This window comes from Lissotriton vulgaris, unplaced genomic scaffold, assembly GCF_964263255.1.
Source record: "Lissotriton vulgaris unplaced genomic scaffold, aLisVul1.2 SCAFFOLD_826, whole genome shotgun sequence".
NCBI classification, from domain to species: Eukaryota; Metazoa; Chordata; class Amphibia; order Caudata; family Salamandridae; genus Lissotriton; species Lissotriton vulgaris.
Window position 1 is genome coordinate 853141 of NW_028241440.1, and position 22800 is coordinate 875940.

Below are 22800 nucleotides of genomic sequence, written 5' to 3' on the forward strand. Positions count from 1 at the left end.
GGGGTTGTCTGGGTGGTTCTGGGGAGTCCATAGGACTCTCTTTCCCCCTCCAGAGGGCTGCTCTCAGGGGGCGCACTGGCAGCGCACCACCTTTGAGGTGGCGCACTGTTAGTGCGCCTCCTGATAGCTTCTTTGCCTCTGCGCCCGTGTCTGTAATAGGGCGCGGACACAGAGGCAAAGGGATTCCCTCATTTGCATGGGGCACACCCTCTGTGCATGTTTTTGTCCCTGTTGAGAGCAGTGTTATGTGGTTTTAGCATTGCACACCGTTTCATGCCAGGCAACAGCTTATTGCTTTCCTGTTTACCACGGAATACGGACATTTGGTCAATATTAAGTGCAAATGTATTGTTATTCTGTGTTAGGGTTGGCGCAGGGCACAAGTCAGGCTCCTGTACTATTTAGATAAAGGGGGTCCGTTTAATCCAATTTTTAATGAAGGCAGGACCCGTTGAAATGTAAAGATCTGGTCACTGGATGTCACTTCACGACTGCTGAGATGGGCCCTTTGCTTTAATGATAAATTATCCACAGTGTTGCAAAGAAAACACAGCGAGAATTTAGGGTCAGTGCAAAAACGGCCTACATTGATGGCTCTGTGGTAACCATGGAAGTAATATTGTCTCTCTGCATAAAAAGTATGCATTGAAAACTAATATGAAATTGTTCAAAGCCAAGAAAAACATACGACCCTGGATACATTTTAGTTACACCGGAGTCATTTTTGTAATTTCCGACATTTCATAATATCCTTTTTAGGCAACATTGTGGACAATTATTTCATTAGGCCACAATGCATAAATGGCGGTCGGTGGGATAATAAATCGTTTAGCAACAATACCGGAACAACGTGAATGGACACAAGCGGCTCTTGCTTGTGGGACTTGTGTTTCTGTGCCTTGTTTCGCATCAAATGCAACTTCGTATCAATTTTGGACACATGCATGCGATAAAAAAAAAAAAACCTAGCGGAAAATGCCAAATTTGCGTTTTGCATAATGATGCATGATTTTGCCAACATTCCGCAGAATTAACCAAAAAGAGATTTCACGAATTTGGCACACTCCTAAAAAAAAACTTTACAAAGAGAAAAATAGACACGGGGATGCTCTGCATTTTCGACCCAGAGCCTTTGCCAATTTTTCACAATCCATTTCTTTAATTGGAGAAGAGAATAACCACCAAGTGCAATGTCATGAATGTTTATTTGTGCACCTATTGTATGGAGTAAAAACCTGCGGGGTATAAAAAACTCGAGGACCCTTAAAATCCGCGTGCCGGGTGTTACCAATGAAGCAGCTTGACAAATCCGCAGGCGTGCTTGGTATTAGATGTACTATGATTTACAAGCCCCTTGCGCCACGTTAACGAGTAAACGTGGCGCATCCCTGCGAGGCATTTACAACGTAACGCATCTAGGGAGATGGGTCACGTTATAAAGCCCAGCGCCACAATGGGGGTGTTCCCACGCAGGGTGGGCGTTCCGGCGCCTGTGCGCCTCGCAAAAGTGCCTGCGTGAAATCTACAAGATTTCACGCAGGCACTTCCGCAACGCTGCTACGTCAATTCCTTACGCCTGCTTGAAGCAAGCGTCAGAACTGACGCAGCATGTTTAGGGGCAGATTTACAAGCCCCTTGCGCCTCATTTATGCCGCCGTTGCGTCACTTTTGTGACGCAGCGGCGGCGCAAATCCTGCTCCATGGTGCAGGGGTACTTACAACGTGACTCATCTGGGAGATGCGTCACGTTGTAATGCCTTGCGCCACATGTAGGCGTTCCTGTGCAAGGGGGGGGGAGCGTTCCGGTGCAGGATCGCCTCCTAAAAGTGGCTGAGTTAAATCTACAAGATTTCACTCAGTCACTTTTAGGCCCATGCTGCGTCAAAACCCTGCGCCTGCATGAAGCAGGCGTAAGGATTGACGCAGCAATAACTAGATAGGGCCCCCAGAGCATTGCTGGAGCTGCGTCGCGCTTGCAACGCAACTCCAGCAATGCGTCTATTTTACGGCACAAATGCGTCACGCATCTTTGCTGTTTTTGCACCATGGTGCGCCGCATTGTAAATGCGGCGCATCCATGATGGCGGAGCTGTGGCGCACAATAACTGGCGCATCCCTGCTGATTTGCAGGGATGCACCAGTTATTGTAAATATGCCCCTAAGTATTGGGCGGCCCTGAGCATTGCTGGAGTTGCGTCACGCCTGCGATGCGACTCCAGCGATGCGCCACCCTTCCGTCTCGAGATGCGTCACGCATCTGCCTACCCTTGCGCCACGGCACACCGCATTGTAAATGCGGCGCATCTGCCATGACGCAAGGGTAGTTTTGCTTGACGCATTTGTTCTGGCGTATCTCTGCTGATATGCAGAAATGAGCCAGAACTCCTAAATATGCCCCTAAAAGTACACATAAAAGGTTGCATGAAAGGCGATGGAAGCTTTAGACCGGTGTTCGAAGCTCATTTACATAATAAAGGGACTCTTCTTCTAAATTGACCATGCGCTGCTTTCTCTCATTTGCATGCACTACCATTTCTTTGAACCGATTTTTTAATCTCCAGATATCATGTTTATCAACACCCAGACACTTATTTTCAGTCTCGTTTGAACATTTTTTTAATTACTCGCTTACAGACTTGTTCATATTTCTGTGAACGAAAAGAACACATTGTTTAACGTAGGTGTTTTTAACAAGCGGATGTTACTGCCTGAGCAGTGGGGTCTGGTAGATTACTATCGACAATCCTCAACTTTAATTGAGGTTAATATTGCATGCAAATCACCATGTCTGCAGCTCTGCTCTTCTCCATGCCTGGAACGATGTGTGTGGAAAGTACGCCCTGCCTGCACCAAGAATGAATAACTCGTATGTTGGTTTTCACTTTGACGCACCTACTGACTGCTTCCAAGAAGTATGCTGCTGCTTCTGCCTTTTACTGCTATCTTATCTGGACACCACTGAACATCCTGTTTACTGAGCAGGGTCACGATAAAAGCACCAAGGACAAAATGTGTGCCTATCTATAGGACGTGGTGGACCTAACGCCTTTCACCCGAAGGAGGAAAGGATGGGTCTGGCAAGAGGATTTCTGCTGAAGGGTTGGGACATATTACAAATGGGCTCCTAATACCAATTTGTGTAGAAACAGGAGTTAAGAATATACTTTTAATCAGTATTATGAGACACGTGGTATTGCCACATGCAGAATTACTGCAAGTTTTAGCAGGGGCAAATCCACTCGGCCAAACCTGGTCAAATTAGTCAGTGCAAACAGTTCCAAAATGTATTAATAACATGTGGAATACCAAATTATCTCTCAGAATGGAATTCATTGGTTTTGTGTAAGAACTGTTGCTTTCTAGACTCTAGCACCACACTCTTTACATATATATATTCAAATACACAACTTTACCACTGAGAACAGGGACGCACTCCCATTCCAGGCATCCAATAGTATATAATTTATTGGCAAACCAGATACAAAATATATGCAATGGGCCAGTCAAGTCAAGTCAAGTCAAGTCAAGTCAGTCAAGTCAAGTCAAGTCAAGTCAAGTCAAAAAGATTTGTATAGCGCACTACATACCCAGAGGGTTTCAAGGCGCTTAGGAAGGGGAGGGGGATTATTTGTCAAATATCCACGTTTTAAGCTGCTTTCTGAACTCTAGGTGGTTCTGGGTGAGGCGAAGGTAAGCGGGGAGTGAGTTCCAAGTTTTAGCAGCCAGGTATGAAAAGGATCTGCCTCCCATGGTGGTCTTGTTGATACGAGGTATAGTGGCGAGGGCTTGGCTGGAAGAACGTAGTTGGCGGGAGGGGGTGTAGAAGGACAGTCGAGAGTTGAGGCAATCTGGTCCGATGTCGTAGAGTGATTTGTGTGCGTGGGTGAGCAGTCGGAAAGTGATTCTTTTGTTGACGGGTAGCCAGTGGAGGTCTTTAAGGTGACCAGTGATGTGTTCGTTGCGTGGGATGTCTAATATGAGTCTGGCTGAGGCGTTTTGGATTCGTTGGAGTTTCTTCTGGAGTTTAGCGGTGGTACCTGCGTAGAGGGTGTTTCCGTAGTCCAGTCGGCTCGTGACCAGAGCATGGGTGACTGTTTTCCTTGTTTCGGAGGGGATCCAGCGAAATGTTTTTCTGAGCATGCGAAGAATGTTGAAGCAGGAAGAGGATACGGCGCTGGCTTGTCTGTTCATTGAGAGTGAAGAATCCAGGATGACACCTAGGTTCCGTGCGTGGTCTGTCGGGATGGGTGCTTTTCCGAGGGCTTCCGGCCACCAGGAGTCGTCCCAAGCAGAGGGGGATGTGCCTAAGATGAGAACTTCTGTTTTGTCTGAGTTCAGTTTCAGACGGCTTTGTTTCATCCATTCGGCGACTTCTTTCATTCCTTCGTGTAGGTTGGTTTTGGCGGTGCTGGGGTCATTGGTGAGAGAAAGGATCAATTGAGTGTCGTCCGCGTAAGAGATGATGTTGAGGTTGTGTTGGCGTGCGATGGCCGCGAGGGGGCTCATGTAGACGAACGCGTTTCAAATTTTACAGTCCATGATCATGGGCCAAATGGTTGACAATCTTTGCAAGCCGTGTTTTAAAACCTCTTTTATGGGCCCTTGCATATATTTCGTACCTGGTTTCCAATAAATTTCCTAATATTGGACGCCGTGGAAAAGACCCTGTGAGGTCGACACGCGTTGGTGGTGTAGCGCTGATTTGAATTAAAACTAGATTACTAAAATCACTGAGTGCATCATGTTTTGTAAAAAAAAATATATATATATATATATATATATATATATATATATATATAGAGAGAGAGAGAGAGAGAGAGAGAGAGAGAGAGAGAGAGAGAGAGAGAGAGAGAGACTTGGTAGTCGAAACGCGTTGGTCTGCTATGTGGCAACAGATGGCCACTGAATAAATAAGATTTTGTAATTGAATCTTTAAGTGTGGCGTATAACTTCTTGGTGGTATATGTGTATATATCATCTTTATTATTTGGTTTATTAGAAACCATTACAATTTTGATAAAAATACAAATTTTTAAATTACATAAGTGGAATGCAAGAGTTATGCAAAAATAGGCCCACCAGCTCAGAGAAAGAAACTTTAGAAACAACCTTGAGGTCCTATCGAATTAACACCTGAAATAAGAGAATCTTAGCACATTTTTATAATTTACAGGTGTTCAAAACTGCCTTAGATTAAAGTAGTAGGTAAAAAAGAATATAGATTCACAGCAAAGTACTAGTGCGGGACCTGGATAAAAGTTGTAAGTTGTCACAATCAAACTTGTTAATCAGCATAGGTAGAAAAATGTCGTTGAAATTGGAAACAGGCATGGTAATGTTGATACTTTACAGGCAGATAGAATGAACATCTGATTAAAAGATAGCAAGGGCATGGGAGCGTCTGAATTTGCGCCAAAGTGCTAGTGCAAAAACCAGATGATAGCAGCAGTTCATTGGATGAGAGATGCATCTGGCAGGGGGAACAGCAATCACAACGCAGATTTTACTTCGCAATGCCATTACATCGCATGTGTTACAATGCATGCTATATAACTACGCGTAGCCATTACTATGCGTACCATTACATCGCATGCGCTGTTACAACGGATGCGATGTAATGCAGATCCACCTCGTTGTGAGGAAACTGGGTCTCTTCTGTTTCCTCACAACGACGTGCACCGCCCCTCGAAGGTGAAGCTGGAAGCAGGATCCGGGAGCAGAGATGGTGACGTTGGAGAGGAACCACGAAGAAAGAGAGGTAGGGGGGATTGTGCATGGGGTGGGAGTAGTGTGGGTAGTGGTTTAGGGTAGTGTCATAGTGTTTGTGTAGTGTAGTGTTTTAGGGTTTAGGGTGGTGTTGTAGTGTTTGTGTAGTGTAGTGTTATAGGGTTTAGGGGAGTGTTGTGGTGTTTGTGTAGTGTTTTAGGGAAGTGTTGTACTGTTTGTGTAGTGTAGTGTTTTAGGGTTTAGGGTAGTGTTGTAGTGTAGTGGTTTAGGGTAGTGTTGTAGTGCTTGTGTAGTGTAGTGTTTTAGGGTAGTGTTGTAGTGTTTGTGTAGTGTTTTAGGGTTTAGGGTAGTGTTGTAGTGTTTGTGTAGTGTAGTGTTTTAGGGTTAAGGGTAGTGTTTTAGTGTTTGTGTAGTGTTTTAGGGTAGTGTAGTGTAGTGTTTTAGGGCAGTGATGTAGTGGTTGTGTAGTGTAGCTTTTTAGGGTACTGTCGCGGGTCATGAAGGGTAGTCTAGTGTTATAGTAGGGATTGGACTGGGGGTCGGGGGAGGGTGGTGCAGGGGTACTATATTCCTGTTTAGGGTAGGGTAGGGTAGTCACTTACCTTGCAAACTTTAACCACGAGTATAGCTTTACCACGCATGCCTTTGCGTTGTAATGGCATGCGTGGTAAAGGCATAGTCGTGGTTAAAGTATGCGATGTAATGGCGTGTCGTTGTCATTGACATCGCGTAGTGATACCCGCGTTGTAATGGCACGCGTGGTATTGGTATGCGATGTAATGACATCCATCCATCTGGCAGTGTTCTAAGGCAAGGGGGTCATAAGCTCATGTTAATGAACACACAAAGTCCACAGGCAAGTAAAACGGACATCACAGATAACAAGGGCAAGGGAGCATCTGAGTGTGCGTCAAAGTACTAGTGCAAAGTCCAGATAATAGCAGCAATTCTTTGGACGAGAGATGCAATCTCACAACATTCAATTACATGGGGGTCATAAACTCATGTTCGTGAACACACAAAGTCCCTATAATAGCAGCAGTTCATCGGCTGAGGGATGTAATCTCACAACATTCAATAAAAAAGGGGGTCATAAACTCGTGTTAGTGAACACACAAAGTCCAGATAACGAGATAATAGCAGCAGTTCATCGGATGAAGGATGCAATCTCCAGCATGCAATGACAGGGGGGTCATAAACTCATGTTAGTAAACACGCAAAACTCTATTCGGGGAAGAATGCAAAGATGACTCTTGATGCCAAGAGGGTATCTCAGAGGCCAGAAGCCAGTGAAGAGTTTAACAAAGATGAGGGGGCGGGCCCCCCAGAGAGGCCCTTGAGCAAAGGAACACATTTGGTCAGCAGAATGTTTAGAGTGGTGGAATGAACTCATAGATTGTTCCTCTCTATACTCTGTCTGATTTTATGCTCAGCCAGAGAACTGGGCAAAAACAAACAATGTGTTTGAGAGATTACTCACATAGGCCACAGCCCCTGCAGGTTGTTGCTTCAGAGGGATGACGCCAACTGGCAAGGTGTTTCAAAAACCATCATTCCCTAAGCCTGAGAGCCTTGAATCTTGCCTTCTGGAGTTTGGAGTAGTTGCAAGAGAGGTAGGTTGAGAGTGACGCTGACTGATAGGTATTGATGACCGGCCAGGCATGCTTACACTTGGCTAAAATGGCTGTCAGAGTGTGTTACCAGAGGCATACACATTTTTTAATACCTTGCTTAAAGTAGGGTTGACTCCTGTTGGTAGCCCAGAGATCTCTCACATCCATGGTGCTTAGGCAGTCCTCAAGGAACTGAAAGTTCAATTGTCTTGTGCCGCCAGTGTTGATCTCATCCCATAGTAATTCCTCTGTGCAGCCATCCATTGTCGCCCGGAGTTTATGGCACAAATTCAGATAGATGCCAGATGTAACTGCCTGCTGATCAAGAATACCCAATTCCATCCTGATCTGAGTGGTGGAGGAGGATCACGTCAGCCAAAGGATGCATTTATATACCCTGGTAACAACTTCGTTCAGCAGGTTGCAATTTTTACCTAGTAATATTTCACTACTGTAGGAAAATGATGGAGTGATTTTAGCTCTCATAACGTGCGGGAAGGGTGAAAGGTTTGGACCCAACAATGAGTCTGATAGCTTGGATAGAGTCACCTGAAGGGCCAGATTGTTTGTTGCATCTTACTTCTGTTGCCAAGCATAGGAGCCTCTTGAATCAATAAGGGCCCAATGATATTATATTATTGGTACTTCATGATTTTGTTGATATTGTAGAGCCAGCCGCGCCCCTCTGGTAAAACTTTCTTCATAGTTGTACAACTTTAGATTTCTTCAGGTTGACTACCAGGCTTTTAGTAACAGCCTAGGAATGGAGCAGGTTCTAAAGGCGCTGCAACCCTACTCTCATGCAGCTGAACACCAAGGGGTCATTACAATGGCGGTCGGACCATAGGGGAGCCAGGGACCGACCGCCTAAGTCGTGGCTGTCCCACCATGTAAATTAGGATGCATCCGAGACACTGGCGGGCGCATCCTGGCACCTTAACATTGCGGATGGATCTGCTGGCTGCAGACCCACTTGCAGTGTCAATGGACTGTGCACGGCATTCCCATGCCCTACATGGCAGGCACCACGTGGTACCTGTCATGTAGTGCATGGCGATGAGGGGGGTACCATAGGTACCCCACATGTGCACCCCCTACCCCCCAACACCATGGGGGCCCGCTATGGGCCCCCAACAGCAATGACCGCGAGCCTTTCCATGGCGGCAACGCCGCCATGGAAAGGCTCATTAACACACTCATCATAATACGGATGACGGTGTCTCACAGACACTGCCTCCATAATGTTATCTTTTTCCGCCAGGTCCCCCCCGCCATACTAATATGGTGGGGGGAAATGGGCGGCGGGTGGAGGGAAATTTAGGGCGAATCGCCACTGCCATGCGGGCGGTGGCGACCCGCCCTACATCGTAATCAGCCGCTAAGAGTGTAGAATGGAAGTCTAATGAAATGTGTGTATACTTTTCTCACACGTCTACCTTGTGCAGTACCTTCCTATGCACATTGCAAATATATGCAGACTTTTTATGAGCAGTTTAAATTTTGGAGAGGACTTTCTATGCATAATGATATCGCAGAGATGAAGAACATTATTTCTCGGGCAAAATATCTTATATAGAATTTTTTTCCCAAAGTTAAATAAGTACATATGAAATATCAATTGTTTCAAGATTCCCGATTTCTATAAAAATATATCTAAGCAAAAAAAAAACGTTGCAGCCCCTGCAAAGTTGGGGTGTTATGGTTGAACTTTTTCAGGCCTTTGATGAAACATACTACAGTATGTTCCTTTTAGAGGACCAAAGTGAGGTTTGGGAGATTGTAGAGCAGGGGTCTACATTCATTTAGATGTAGCCTTACAGTTTCAGGTCAGAAATGTTTCCATTTCTTCAGGAGGAAATAGAAGTACTATGCAGTCTTGCTCTCCTTGGCAATGTTTTCTTTGAAGGGGGTATTGGTGTCGAATGTGACCCAAAGAGATTTTATTTTGAGGCTGAAGCCATCTAAATGCATTCTGAGAAGCTAGGACAAAATTTGTGATTGTTTATTACTGTTGTAGAACAGGAGGAATTGTGTCTTGGTCGGATTGAGTTTTAGATGACACTGGACATCCAATTCAAAATAATCAAGGTAGGTTTAAAACTGCGGAATGTCTTAGGTAGTTAAGATGTTCAGGCAAAGTTGCATTTTCTCAGCATATTGATGGATTCTGATTTTCCTGTTAGTGGGTGAGATTTCAATTCCCATTTAGAGGTTGAAAATGATGTAGGATAGGACAGTGAGTTGGAGCACTCTGCAGGAGATGGAAAGTTACTGGGATTACGATGTTCCCATCTGGAGAGGTAGGAGGTGAGTAACTACAGCACTGTGGTGAAGAAGCACATGCATATTTCCACAGTGTAGCTCAATGCATGATAGTTAACTGTATCAAATGCTCTAGAAAGGCTGAGTAGGATCAGGAGGCAGGATTCATTCTTGTTATTGATCAGGAGGGTATTGTTGACTACCTGGAGGCCGGCAGCGTCTATGCTCCTGTATAGTCTGAAGTTGAATTAGAAATCCTTGAGAAGTTGTTCGTCCTGGTCTGGGTTTTTTTTTCAATGGCAACTGTTTTCTCATTACGTTTTCTGACAAATATAAGGTGGGTGATATAGTGGAAGTTAGACAAATTGTCTAGCTAAGATTGTGCTTTTTTAGTAAGGGCATGATGTGTCAGAATGTCACATTTTGTGGTAAGGTTTTTTGATCTCTATGGAGAAATTTTATAACGGTTGAAGATAGAATGTTGTTTTCCTAGATAGCTGCCTTAAGTGAGTTGAGGATGTTTGTGAGGTTAGCATGCATAAGAAGGTTGAAAGCGGTACTCTAAGGGATAGTTCAAAGTAGCCCAGGAAAAGGGCAGTCTTTATTTAAAAAACAAAACAAAAAAAACAACCAGAAGTAAATTGCATCACATAAAACCACTTATTTGTGTTTTGAAGTTATTAAACAAAATTACCTGAAATTTCTATATTCGTTTGATCTTCGAGTCCAAGTGCAGTTTTGCACTGTACGGAAAGACTGAATGTAAAAATCTTCTGAATACCTAAAAACATGAACCAATATTGGCATTAATATATATAACTGAATGAAAGAAACTCTACTCAATAGATAAAGGCTACCCATTTTAATGATAATGTAATTTAACAAAGAATGTTGATGAGGTATTGTTATTTACAGCTTACGTTGTTATTTGCATTTCAGTCAAAATAATAATAATATTTCACATTTGTAATGGGCAAACAATCACCCGTAAGGGTCTCCATGTGCTGGGGGCTGTCAGGAAGATTAAGCAAGCTATTGCCCAGAGTCACATGGTGCTGGGCTAATCTGCCGCTGGCGCTTGCAATCGAACCATGATCCCCAGATTCCAGTGTCAGTTGCCCTGGCCGCGGCACCACACCTCTCCCCTGGGGATGCTCCCAAAGACAGAAAAGACAGACATTCTTCCAGTAGTGAAAACCTACATAATTCTAGCACATTTTAACCCTCTGTCGATCATGGCAGAACAAAGTCAGTAATTGTTATCTTCTGCAAAATTGATGCAGCTATAAAAAAGAGACTCAGATGATATTTATAAACATCAACAGTTAGATAGAAAAAGGGTCCCAAATGTCACAGTAATGTCACAGTAATTTCATATCTTCTATCATTGCTTTTGATTCTTTTCCTTTAAATATTACTGAACATTCTTTAAAGATAGCACCAGAATGCACATGTAATGGAGAAAGAATAACCTTTACAAAGTAATTCCAAACAAAATTATGAAATGATCTTCATCATTTGGAAAATTCTGCTTGTAAACGTAATAATCTAATGAAGTGGTATTCAAACTTTTTTTTTATTCAGGATGCCCCTTCAGTTAAAAAACAAAAAAATTTTGGCCAGCTACCCCAATTGGTGTAACCCACTAAAATATTTAGCCAAGAAGGATGAACATTGTCAGCAATTCGTGTCAATAGTCCATGGCTTGGGTGTAATTCCTTTGCCAGAGGTAGCCAAATGAGATAACTAAAATGGGATACTAAGGTTCTCCTGTTCGGGCCTCAATATAAGTTTAGCAGCTGCATTCTTTTCATGAGAGATGAAATCTTTGTAAGTACCTAGATAAGTGGCATTTCCCTAGTCAAGACCTGGACCATTTCCCCCGAGGACAGCACAGAAACAAGGAAATTATATTTCTCAAAGCCTTTATCAACCAAACCCAGGTGAAATATATGCTATTGAACTGCTGCACCTTTGGCATAATGTTGTTTCATATACAAGTCCACAAATTAAAGGACATCCTCATGAACGCCTGAACTGCTAAACCAGCTGCTGGAGTCTGACATATTCCCAGAAGAACTAAAAACGAATCACATTTTAAAAACTAAAAACAAAGCTCAGACCAAATTCCCCCCAACTATTATACAAGATGTAATTGCTCTTGTCTAAGAAAGTTGATTAAAACGACTTCCTATATTCAACTATTTTTTGGTATTGAACAGAATTATTTGCTCTCCTACATCAAAACTTTATTCCACCTGAGGATCAACAGTAAGACCCTTTATACCAGGGGACTAGAACTCATTGTGCTTTCATCTGGAGCTGCCAAAGACTTACTGAAGATAGAGAAGTATTTGCGGATAACACTAAAAATTATTGATTTTGACTTTGATTTCCACTTTAATACTGGAGTCATCCTTTTCAAAGATGACTTATTATTTCACAAGAGGAATTGTCAACTTGCGCATACTTAGTTACTAGTATTTAGAATACAAAAGATATTAAGGTATTGACCATGGCGGGGAAGTAAATGTATAGTATCCAGAAGAAACACATAGCACTAACATGCAGTTATTATGATACTGCTGATGAACTTGTTACATTGAGAATTCCTTGGATCACAGACTTGAATTATAAATCAATGAAGATAGTTATCTATACAGAAATGCTATTTAGGTCTAGGTTCTTACACCTATCCTTAAGGCTTCATTTATATTTCAGCTCTAGGATGTTAGCGTTTCAATCAATCATAGAGTGTTGATTATAAAGAGACTTTCAGTAGGTATGTCATGTTAGGAATAATTAATTGGTATGCCCATGATGAAATGCTATAAGAGTAATTTCTTAGGTAGATACTAGCTCGTTTGCAATGCAGGTTTTGCCCAACTAAAGTAAGAGAAAGAGTGCCGGAATCCAGGGTCTCTGTTTTTGTCTCTCTTGTTACATTCCCCTTCCTCCACCCTGCTGCTGGCCAGCATCAATATCCTTCCCATGGTTGCCAGTGAGTTCAGGGAAGTGTGGATATTAGCCTCACTCCTGTTCGATTCATACTGCTAGTTTGGTGCAAACCGATAGGCAACTGTACATTTGTCCTGTTCTCTAGTCTCTGCACTGGCTGTTGATGGCCACACATATCACCTTTAAAGGAAAGTATCAATAAAGCAATAGATCACTACTCCACCAATGCTCAGAGCCCACTTCTTTCAACAAAAGTCTGTACATGCCATCAAGCCAGAGATTTTCGCTCTAAGGCAGTCCCTTTGCTATGTGTCCTGTTCTTTAACAAATTTCATACAAGGGCATACTCCTTCTGAGTCCAAACTGCCAAGATACAGAAGTCTCTTTTGGAAGGAATTCTGGTGATACGACTTTTATAATATTGATGTTAACTGTGCTATAATTAGCACTACAAATAGGTGGGTATCCATATATGCACAAAGTGTCTTTTGTCACACTTATCCTCAACACTTCATGACTATGTGCAGCACCAATGCTGGACCATGTTTAGGGCCTATTACGAAAACTGACACACTTCACCCAAACCCAGTCATGTAAAATGATCTATATGGGTGATGCCGGTTGTAAATCAAAGCTCTTCACAACTCTGTCAGTTGCATGAAGCGCTATATAAACGCAATAATACAAAACAATATTCTTTGAAAATGAGAGGTACTTCACCTCCCTTATCACTTCTTAAGCCATAGCAGTGTGTCTTCGCCTTTTGAACATCTGTAAATATTTACCGTTATATTAAAAGCTAAACACAATACCAACATCCTGATCAACACAGTGGGAAGAGCAAACTGGCCCTCTTCTCTATTCAGTCCAACTAGGGCCCCTTCTTGGTCACATAGACACAACCAGTCTCAACTCTCCACTATGTCTACCACCTCCACACAATCTGGCACATGTGCATCATAGGGTCCTATTCAAACTATTTTGCCTGATGTTCAAGTTTGTAATGGCCTAGCCCCCCCCTGCTCCCCCAGTGAAGCAGTTACACCATAAACTCCATGTCGTGTACACTAAATTCTAGCATCTTGCAGTCTTTCAGTCTGGTGAACAACGCAGACATCCACACGATTGCAAACATTTTTGCTTAACCTTTCTCAATTAATTACAGGTGGCTGTCTAGTTCATTTCTTCCACAGAAAAGGGGCCCTAAGCCAAACTCAACCACCAATGCCGACAATTACTCCTAATCCCTTGTATTGTATGAAAAAGGTCTACTTATTCTTTACACTATTGACTGCATGCAGTCCCCCTCATTATCCTGCAAGTCTGCACAGTCTCTTGCTTACCCACCATGTATTGTTGTGTTTGTGTTGTTATTTAATACCAACTATAGTATTTAGATAAGTGTGTCTATTTAAATCTTGTTGTGTTCAAATAACTACACATAGTATACTGAGATGGTCTGCCAAAGCAGGTTATTTTACACATCGCTTTTTGAATATATGAAGATTACCAAATATCAATGTTTAAGATATTGTATGCTGTGCTACATTTCCTACAATCCGTCAATCACTACAATTCCAAGAGCTAGTTTCCCTGAGAGCAGTTCCAAACAACGCCCCCCTCCAAAAAAAAAAAACATTCTCAGCACTTCCTTTACAAAGTTTAACCTCATACTGGACTATAGGTATCAACGGTACAACCAATAGGAAACCCCTTTTATAAAATCAGCAGACTAGAAAGGATAACCATGCTTTAAAAATGCCTATAGTAGTGGAACAACAACATAACTTTCATCGTGAGCCTAGCGCTAACACACACACTCACAGTGTGAAACGTACTTTTGAAGATAGGAAAATCAACAAAAGAACAAATATACTGGACTAAAAGTTAAGGAAGACCAAGCAGACTTGTATTATGGAAACCAAACAACAACATAAGGATATCAGTGGAAACAGTGACATTTTATCGTGTACAAAACCCATATCCTGCAGTCTCCTCACACCTTCCCCTTCCTTTGTATTTCTCTTTTTCACCTAAGCGGACCTCATGCACACACTTTCCGAGGTACTTAATAATTCCATGCGATGTTGGCAGCATTGTTTCCTAAAAAGCACAGACACAGGGCTGCCTTAAAAGGCCATGTGGAGGCTCCCACTTCGAAAATTATACAGCAGCTGGTCTCCATTTTTCATGCAATTCTCAGTGTTGGAGGTTAACTTCTTGTGCTATTTTGGAATCTACAGGCCAGATGGACTAAGAGCCCGTTCACAAAAAAACATAGTTGTAAATTTGCGAATGGACTATGATTTTGTGAAGTCACCTATGTGCTAAAAGGTTGCGTCACAAAGGCACCATTCACAGAGGGCAACAGAACATGCTGCCCACTGAATATTAATCAAGCAGACCCCCGTGACTTGTTATAAATATTGAGATGATGGCCAACAAAGAACAGCAGACAACCATCTCTATGTTTACAATTCCAAATGGAAACCTTTTTTGAAGCAGCCCATGTTCCTTAAAGGAGCTGGTACTAATTATACAAAAAATTGTTTTGGGGCAGGTAGTGCTGGAAACACAGTTCGTGGTGAAAAACCATTGATAGCCTGCATACCAAAACGCAATTTGTGAGGAAGGTCTTTTTCTGCCCCTTTGAAATTGGTACGAGCCGCAAAGCCCTTTTCACGTAAAAACCTGTCACGTAAAATTTGTTCTGTACAATTGAAAAAGGCATATTTCGGTCACACCCAGTGATAAACAAACACTAGAGGTTGCGAACGCAAAATGCTGTTATGCATCTGGCCTTACATTATGCAACCGCAGTGCTTTGTAATCTGTAGTAAGTCTGATACACCTTCTATGGTTTAGGTTATAAGTTATAACCTAAACTGTACATTTCCATATTTATTTAACTGATAGACATGCAGGCATAATTTGATGTATGGTGTGTTTTAGCTACTTAAGCTGCAATATATTGCATAACAGTACATTTACTGGTAAATATGACCATTTTATCAGAAACGTATTTTGACATATGCCTTTATTTAAATAAATGTCACCCTGCTTGTTAATTTCCTATGCTGTCCATTTTCTCAGCTGTTGGGCTATATTTCATGAAAGACAGCTCAGAAAGTCACTTAAATGAAGCCCAATATTCTTTATTTATCCACTTTTAAAATTAAATGCAGACAGAAAACACACAGTTTTCTGTCTGTATTTATATGTAAAAATCCGTAAAAACGGATTTCTGGGAGCCTTAGTTATAGCACAACTGCTTCATAAATAGACTGCGGCAGGGGATCTTTTATTTTGCTTTCCTTGATACCTGCCATGGTCTCTCTCCTAGTTGTGTCCCACAGATGACCACATTATTATACATATCAAGGTCAAGAATCCTGTTCCTCTGCGGTTGTTTGTTTTTACGTGCAGCACAAGTCTGTCACGTTCCATATTTATATTTCAGAAGTGTCAAAACCTTTTGTATTTTGAGATATATTTTGAAAAAGTTTTAATAAAATTATCATTTACAAAAATGATCACTTCTAAAGCAAAGTAAAGGTGAATTCCTGTTTTGCGATTTAATAAGGTATATATTCCAGGCAAACAATGAAGAATATTTCAGGAAGTCTGACAATTCATCTGAAGTGGTTTTACTTACCACAGACTCTCCCTTTACTGGGGAAGGGAACGCGTGAGTTCTGAAACGCTGCAGGGAAAACACGAACTACTTGCTAAGAACGATTGTGTTGAACACAGTTAAAAGCCAATAAAATCTTTATTGAGGAAGCCATGCGGGCGGAGACTTTCAGAAAATCATTAGAAAGCCAAGAAGGAAAGCAAATGAAGTTGTTTGGAGAAGCTCCATCCAAACAGGTCGCCTCCCTCCCCCATCACCCACCGCCAAAAATGTACAAATGTACGTCAGAGAAATCAGATCTGGGAAACCGGAGCTCAACGAACTCTAATGTCTCTTTGGAGAGCCATATCCTGGGCATTCCAGCCCACACTTGCAAGTTCCCAAGGCCCACATGACTTGTACTTTCCCTGCAGGAAGGAAAGACATCTGGAAAAGATTGGATGTTTAGAGTAAATAATCACAGGACATGACACAATGATATGTGTTCAAAAGAGGCATACAAAACTGAAGTAACTATCACTTAGAGTCAGCAACAAGGACATGCAACCACTAGTGATATCTTAAGGATTTGGGGGGCACTGGGACTAAAGTATTTTGGGGTCCCATGTTCGAAACAGTTTTACATTTGTGACCCAATTTCAGCTCTTTCGTACCCTCTTTGGCCAGGTCACTGGCAGTGCACAGACACACTCATCCAAATTCTAAATGTGTCCACATCTAATATTAAAGGATAGTGATGTGTGGGTTTTTTTTGCAAATGTTTTTATTAACAGTTAACAAAAGAAAGACATCATGTGACATTGACCAGTTACACAATTGTCCTATATACAGATCCATACTTCAAACCATACATACAAGATGATGATCAAGGGATCACAGGGACTCCTGCGCCTTCTCTTCTTCCAGACAGATCGGGGGCATACAAATGTCACCACGGTAGCGATTCCAGTTTGCTCAGACCTTACCCCACTTTTTGGGACAACCTCTGGAAACGTAGACCGACCTCTTCCTGAACATGCACCAATCCATGTCTTCTGCCCATTTCCCAACCCGGGGTGGCTGTCCAGCTCCCCACAGCTGAGCGATGTTGCGCTTGGCAACCATGCATGCTAACGTTACCCACTGTCGCTCATACGTATACAGATAAATGGGTTCCCAAACATTTAAAATACACCTACGAGCCTCTGGCCGTATCTCTAACCCCAGGACATGCCGTAGCCTATCATGGATCTCTACCCAATTGACCTGTACCTCCCTACAGTGCCACAAAATATGCATGAAAGTTCCAAGTTCTCCCCACCCCCTGCGACATTCCCCACTCTCTGATCTACCCAGTAGGACCAGACGAGGCCCTGTGACATACGACCTGTGAAGAATCTTTAACTGCACTAATCTGAGCCTCATCTGTATTGCCACTACACGTGGAGAAGAGACCGCCTCCCGCCAATCCTCGTCATCTAACTCCCTCCCTGCTGCACTCCACTGTGTCCTGATAAGTACCAGTGGGTCCCCCATATTATTGATGAGTTTTTTATATATTAGGGAGATGGTCTTTTCTGGGAGAAGACCATCCAACACCCGGTCTTCAAGGGAAGAAGCATCTGGAAGTAGCGTGCCTACGGGGATAAGTGTAAGTAATGAGTGTCTGATCTGGAGATAACAGAAGTGCTCCCTATCATGAAGGTGATATTTCTGCTTGAGGGAATCGAACATGTGAATTGTGTCTTTCCCCTAGACGTCCTTGATCTGTGTAATCCTGATAAATTCCCACTTGTCAAACACCTTGGACTTCCAAAGGCTTCCTAATCTCTCTGAACTCAATAATGTGGTGGCGAGTGTTAGTTTCCCCTCCCACTTGAGATGTCTATTGGCCGCGTGCCACACCTGTACTGTGAGTGCTGTAGGACCCGCAAGGGGACAACGTCCCGATCTGGCATACAGTGCCCTTGTGAAATCACCCCCCGGCACTTGCCAGCGGTCCATAGCATAACTGGGGTCCACTGGGACCCCGTATATAACGTAATTCACCGCCGCCAACTGGGAGGCCCAGTAATATTTCCGTAAGTCAGGCAACCCTATTCCCCCATCATACCAGGGGAGGCTGAGCTTGGAAAAGGCTATACGGGGCTTACCATCCCAAAGAAGCTGCCTCTGGAGAGCCTCTATTTCCTTGAAATAGGTCGCTGGTACGTGGTCCATAGCGTTCAGGAGCGCATACAGGAATCGGGGAAGGGCCATCATCTTGAAGTGCACTGCTCTGCCCAGAAGAGAGAGCGGAAGTGCCCGCCAACGCATCATGTGTCCTTTAAATCGAGTCATAGGGGGTCCCAAATTGTTAGCATATCGTAATTTCAGGTCAAGTGTGACATAGATACCGAGGTATCGAAACCCTATCGGCTCGATTTGTATCGGGCAGGTTTCCGGGATCACCGGCGGATGGCCTCTGAGGACAAAAAGCACTGACTTTCACATGTTGATTGCAAACCCAGAGTACCTCCCGAATATGGCAAGCACATCCATATCTGGGAGCCCCTTGGATTGGTAAAATAGAGCAGAATATCATTGGCATACAATGAGATATAATCCTCCAAATCCATCGTCCATCGCAGTCCTCGGATCGATCGGTCCCACCGTACCCACGCTGCAAGCGGCTCTAGCGCTAAAGCAAACAGGAGCGGGGATAAGGGGCATCCTTGCCTCGTGCCTCTGCCGAGGGGAAAGTCAGCAGACTTATGATTCTTTACCACTACTCTGGCAAGGGGTCAGCATACAATAGGCACACCCAATCGATGAACTCTGGTCCAAAGCTCATCTTTCCCAAGACTGCAAACAAGTAAGACCACTCGGCCCTATCAAATGCCATAGTGGCATCGAGCGACACCAGCACCGCTGGCTCCTGGATCGTCGGGGACCTTCCCAATACTCTGTGTAACCTGCGCAGGTTAAGAGCAGTATTTCGATGTGGCATAAAGCCGGACTGGTCCGGATGTACCAAGGTAGTGATGACTTTGACAAGTCATGTTGACAGCAACTTCGCTAGAACTTTAGGTTCAGCATTTAGTAATGAGATGGGCCTAAAGGATAAGCAGTGTCCTGGGCTTGCCCGCTTCGTGGATGACCACTATATTTGCCACCTGCTGGTCATATGGGAGCTGACCCCTCTCCTTATTCTCTGCAAACATGGACCGAACAAAGGGGGCCAATTTGTTAGCACTCAGTTTATAAAGTTCTATAGGGATTCCGTTCGGGCCCGTGGCTTTTCCGGAGTGAACCCCTCTAATGGCCTGTGCCACCTCGTCGTTAGAGAGTGGGGGGGTCTAAGTATTCCCGGTTGTCATCTGATAGAGTGGGCATCTGGATGTCCTTGATCATTTGTAGTGATGTGTATTTTTAATATTGTAACACATCAGCAGCTCACTAATACTACTGCAGATAATCTTTGTGACACCCTCCCATTTCTCATATGTGGGGTCCTGTTTAGATCTGAAAGAATTTTGTTTTATGGATGTTGCATGAAAAATAAACACATTTCTCTGCAAAATGTCTGTAATAGACTCACACATCACCCACATTAAAAATAAATTAAATCAATCTGTCTAAGAATTATTCTAGCTCATCAAGACAAGCCTCTGCAGAACAGAGCTGGCACTATCAGGGTGGTCATGTAAGGCTGGGACCCTGGGCCAGAGCCCACTTTGCCATACCTTAAAAACGTCTCTGTCAACCACAACCACAATGACAAACTAAAAAGATGAACAAAATCACAAACTGCATCACTGCAATGCAGTCCATTATGTGTCCTTACACTTGGTCACACAATGTAATGCCTGTTAAACCTGGCATCATTAGGGTGGTCTTCCCCCAATCATTTTGCTTTTAACCTCCACGTTTTCATGTATCTTATTGTTGGTCTAGGACAATGAGCACGCTACCACTGCTAATCTGTGCTAAAGTGCATATGCTTCTTCCCTAAACATGTGTAATTGGTGTATACTTGATTGACATATTTAATTTACTTGTAAGTCCCTTATAAAGTGGCATACCATATACTTGGGCCTGTCAGTTAGATGCTATTGGTAGGCTGCAGCACTGACTGTGCCACCGGCAGAAGTAGCCTTTCAAACCTGTCTAAGGCCTACCACTGCAGTGCTTGTGTGTGCACTTTACTGCCACCTCACCTTTGCATTTAAAACTACTTGCCAAGCCTTGAACTCCCCTTTTATTACGTATAATTCACCCCTAATGTAGACACTAGATATCCCTCAGGGCAGGGTGCTATGTTAGTGAAAGGTAGAACATGTACTGTTGTGGTTTGCATGTACTGGTAGTGACAAACAGCCTATTTTGTTTTTTCAATACTATGAGGCCTACTCCTCTCATGCAAATTCCTTTATACCTTTTTAAGTGGTAATTCCTGATCAGAGAGGAGCAGCTTTTTTATGTTTCATATGATTAGAATTGTATTGATAAATCATACTTACTGGTGATGTTGGATTTAACTATTTACAGAAAGTGGATATTTCTCTGCACTTACTGCTCTATGTGACTGATAGCCTGTCCTCAAATACACGTGTGGGTTGTGCTGAATGACAGCTACCTTTATGCCCTCCCTTTAGACAGCCACAACACAGGCCACTCAAGTGCATTCTGATGGGTCTTCCTAGGCTGACAGGGGTGGGAAGGGCTCACTCTCCACTTTAATCGGTGGGGTCCTGTCCGCACACAAGGTACTGATAACCCCACACGGATAGCTTGGCAGTCAGAACTGGGTTGGAAGGGATCCTTGTGTCGGACGGCTTGAACCTCTCCGGAGAAACTGTGCATTTGTTGGACAACATAACAATCAGGATTGTGCTGCCAGGAGGAACTGCTACTTTGCTAACTGCTTTTGTGCGCCTTCTACCTTTTATTGTGCTACGAGTGTTCTAAATGGGCTTGTTGTGTTGTGTAGTTCCTACTAATCAATAGGATCTGCACATTTGTTGGACAACCTAATCTTTGGGTGAGGTGCTTAGACTTATTCCGGGCACTCCTGCAGGGTATGTTGGACTATAGACCAGCTATATTAAGGTATCACCGTAAGCCTCCCAAACCTTATCAGGGAGCGAAGGGTTTCTGGCAACAACTGAACATGAGAACCCTGGCCCCTCAGAGATTGTGGAAACAGATCAGAACCTTTCACTCAGTCACTCATGCTTACTTGTGCACAGAGAAATATACAGAGAATACACAGTAGGACATTTTCAATATATTTATTGAACCAACCTAGTCTTGTATAGAATACATGTGCTGCGATAATCGGTAGACAGAAGCAGCTGAAAGTTATTACAAGCACCAAAAGCATTAATAGCAGATATGGTTCTACTATGGTGCTACAAAAGTGTATATATGCAGGCATATAATCAAGGCAGTAATTAGGTTTACTCCTACTATGTGAACCCTACACTGCGTGAAACTAGAGTGTGTGCAGGCGTAAAGCCAAGAATCCCCCCAAAGGACGATGCAGCCCCATTACTTGGTGGGAGAGAATGTAGGATCCCGTCTTGGTCACGAACGGGACACCCCCTCAAGCAGATGCCAGACCACTCCATTGTGAAGTCTCAGCATGCAGGGACCCTCAGTGTCAGCTGAAGTGCCTCCTCTGCAAATCTTTTGGACTGCTCATTCTTTATATTTGGAAGCATCCTTGTGAAGTGCGTATAGATTAGCGATGTTACAGATATATAAATAGCCCTGTCATCCCGTGGATGAAGGTAGAGCAACATTTGTACATAGTGCATCAAGAGGCCTTGTACATGGTGTTCAAGTCATCATGATAATGTTATGCAAAGCTAGATGTATAAATAAAGTAGTTTTAAAGAAACTAATTCAACATTGTCGCGCAGGCAAATGTGTGCAAAAGGTCACAGCAGATATGTTATTGTACAAAATTAGGACAATGTAAGAAAAATGTGTAGCTCCGTTACTTGGGCCCAACCCGGGCACATAACAGTTAGCTTTCCCCCTGTTTCTAAAAGTCTTAGGGTCATCAAAGACTTTTTGCCATACCAGTGCTGCCGTGGGACTCTGAGGCCGGCAGCTGAGCAGATCATCATTATTTTCTTAGAAGACTTTGCCTGGGCAACACAGAGTGCAGCGACTACGTCATCCCGGCCCCAGTCGCCTTGGGCTCTCTGATGCCGGAGACTAGCTTCCCTTGTTCTCAGCGCCCAGGGCAGGTACGGATTCACAGCAGATCTTGGAGGTCTCAGCAGTTTCCATGCTCCCACTAACAGGTGGCAGAGTCTGATTCAATAACGGGTCATTGTTGTTTTAACTCCTCTGTTGTTTGCGCCTGGTAGTATAAACAGATCAGTGATACCATAGCTGCACAATACAATAAAAGTGTTCTTTCGGCACTCCAGAGTTTACTAATCTTGCATTTTTGGCCTACTTTAAACATAACCCTTTGACGCTCAAGAACTACTGAACACCGTGATTCTTGGTATTCTTTAAGTGTGGATATCTTGAGAAACATATGTGATATTTTTTCTGTTTTGTTCTTGTTTTGACTAATAATACAGACAACATTTTTTTTGTAGTGTATTCATTGTGTTACTGTGTGTG

The 22800-nt window shown here is 43.2% G+C and overlaps 1 protein-coding gene across 1 annotated transcript in view; it reads right to left on the reverse strand.

Annotated features, from left to right (window-relative positions):
- Positions 1-22800, reverse strand: part of ST8SIA6 (ST8 alpha-N-acetyl-neuraminide alpha-2,8-sialyltransferase 6) — a 178805-nt gene that overhangs the window by 142095 nt on the left and 13910 nt on the right. The window contains exon 2 of the mRNA XM_086948097.1: positions 10297-10383. Within this exon, the coding sequence (XP_086804223.1) occupies positions 10297-10383 (87 nt within the window). The remainder of the gene's footprint in view (positions 1-10296; positions 10384-22800) is intronic.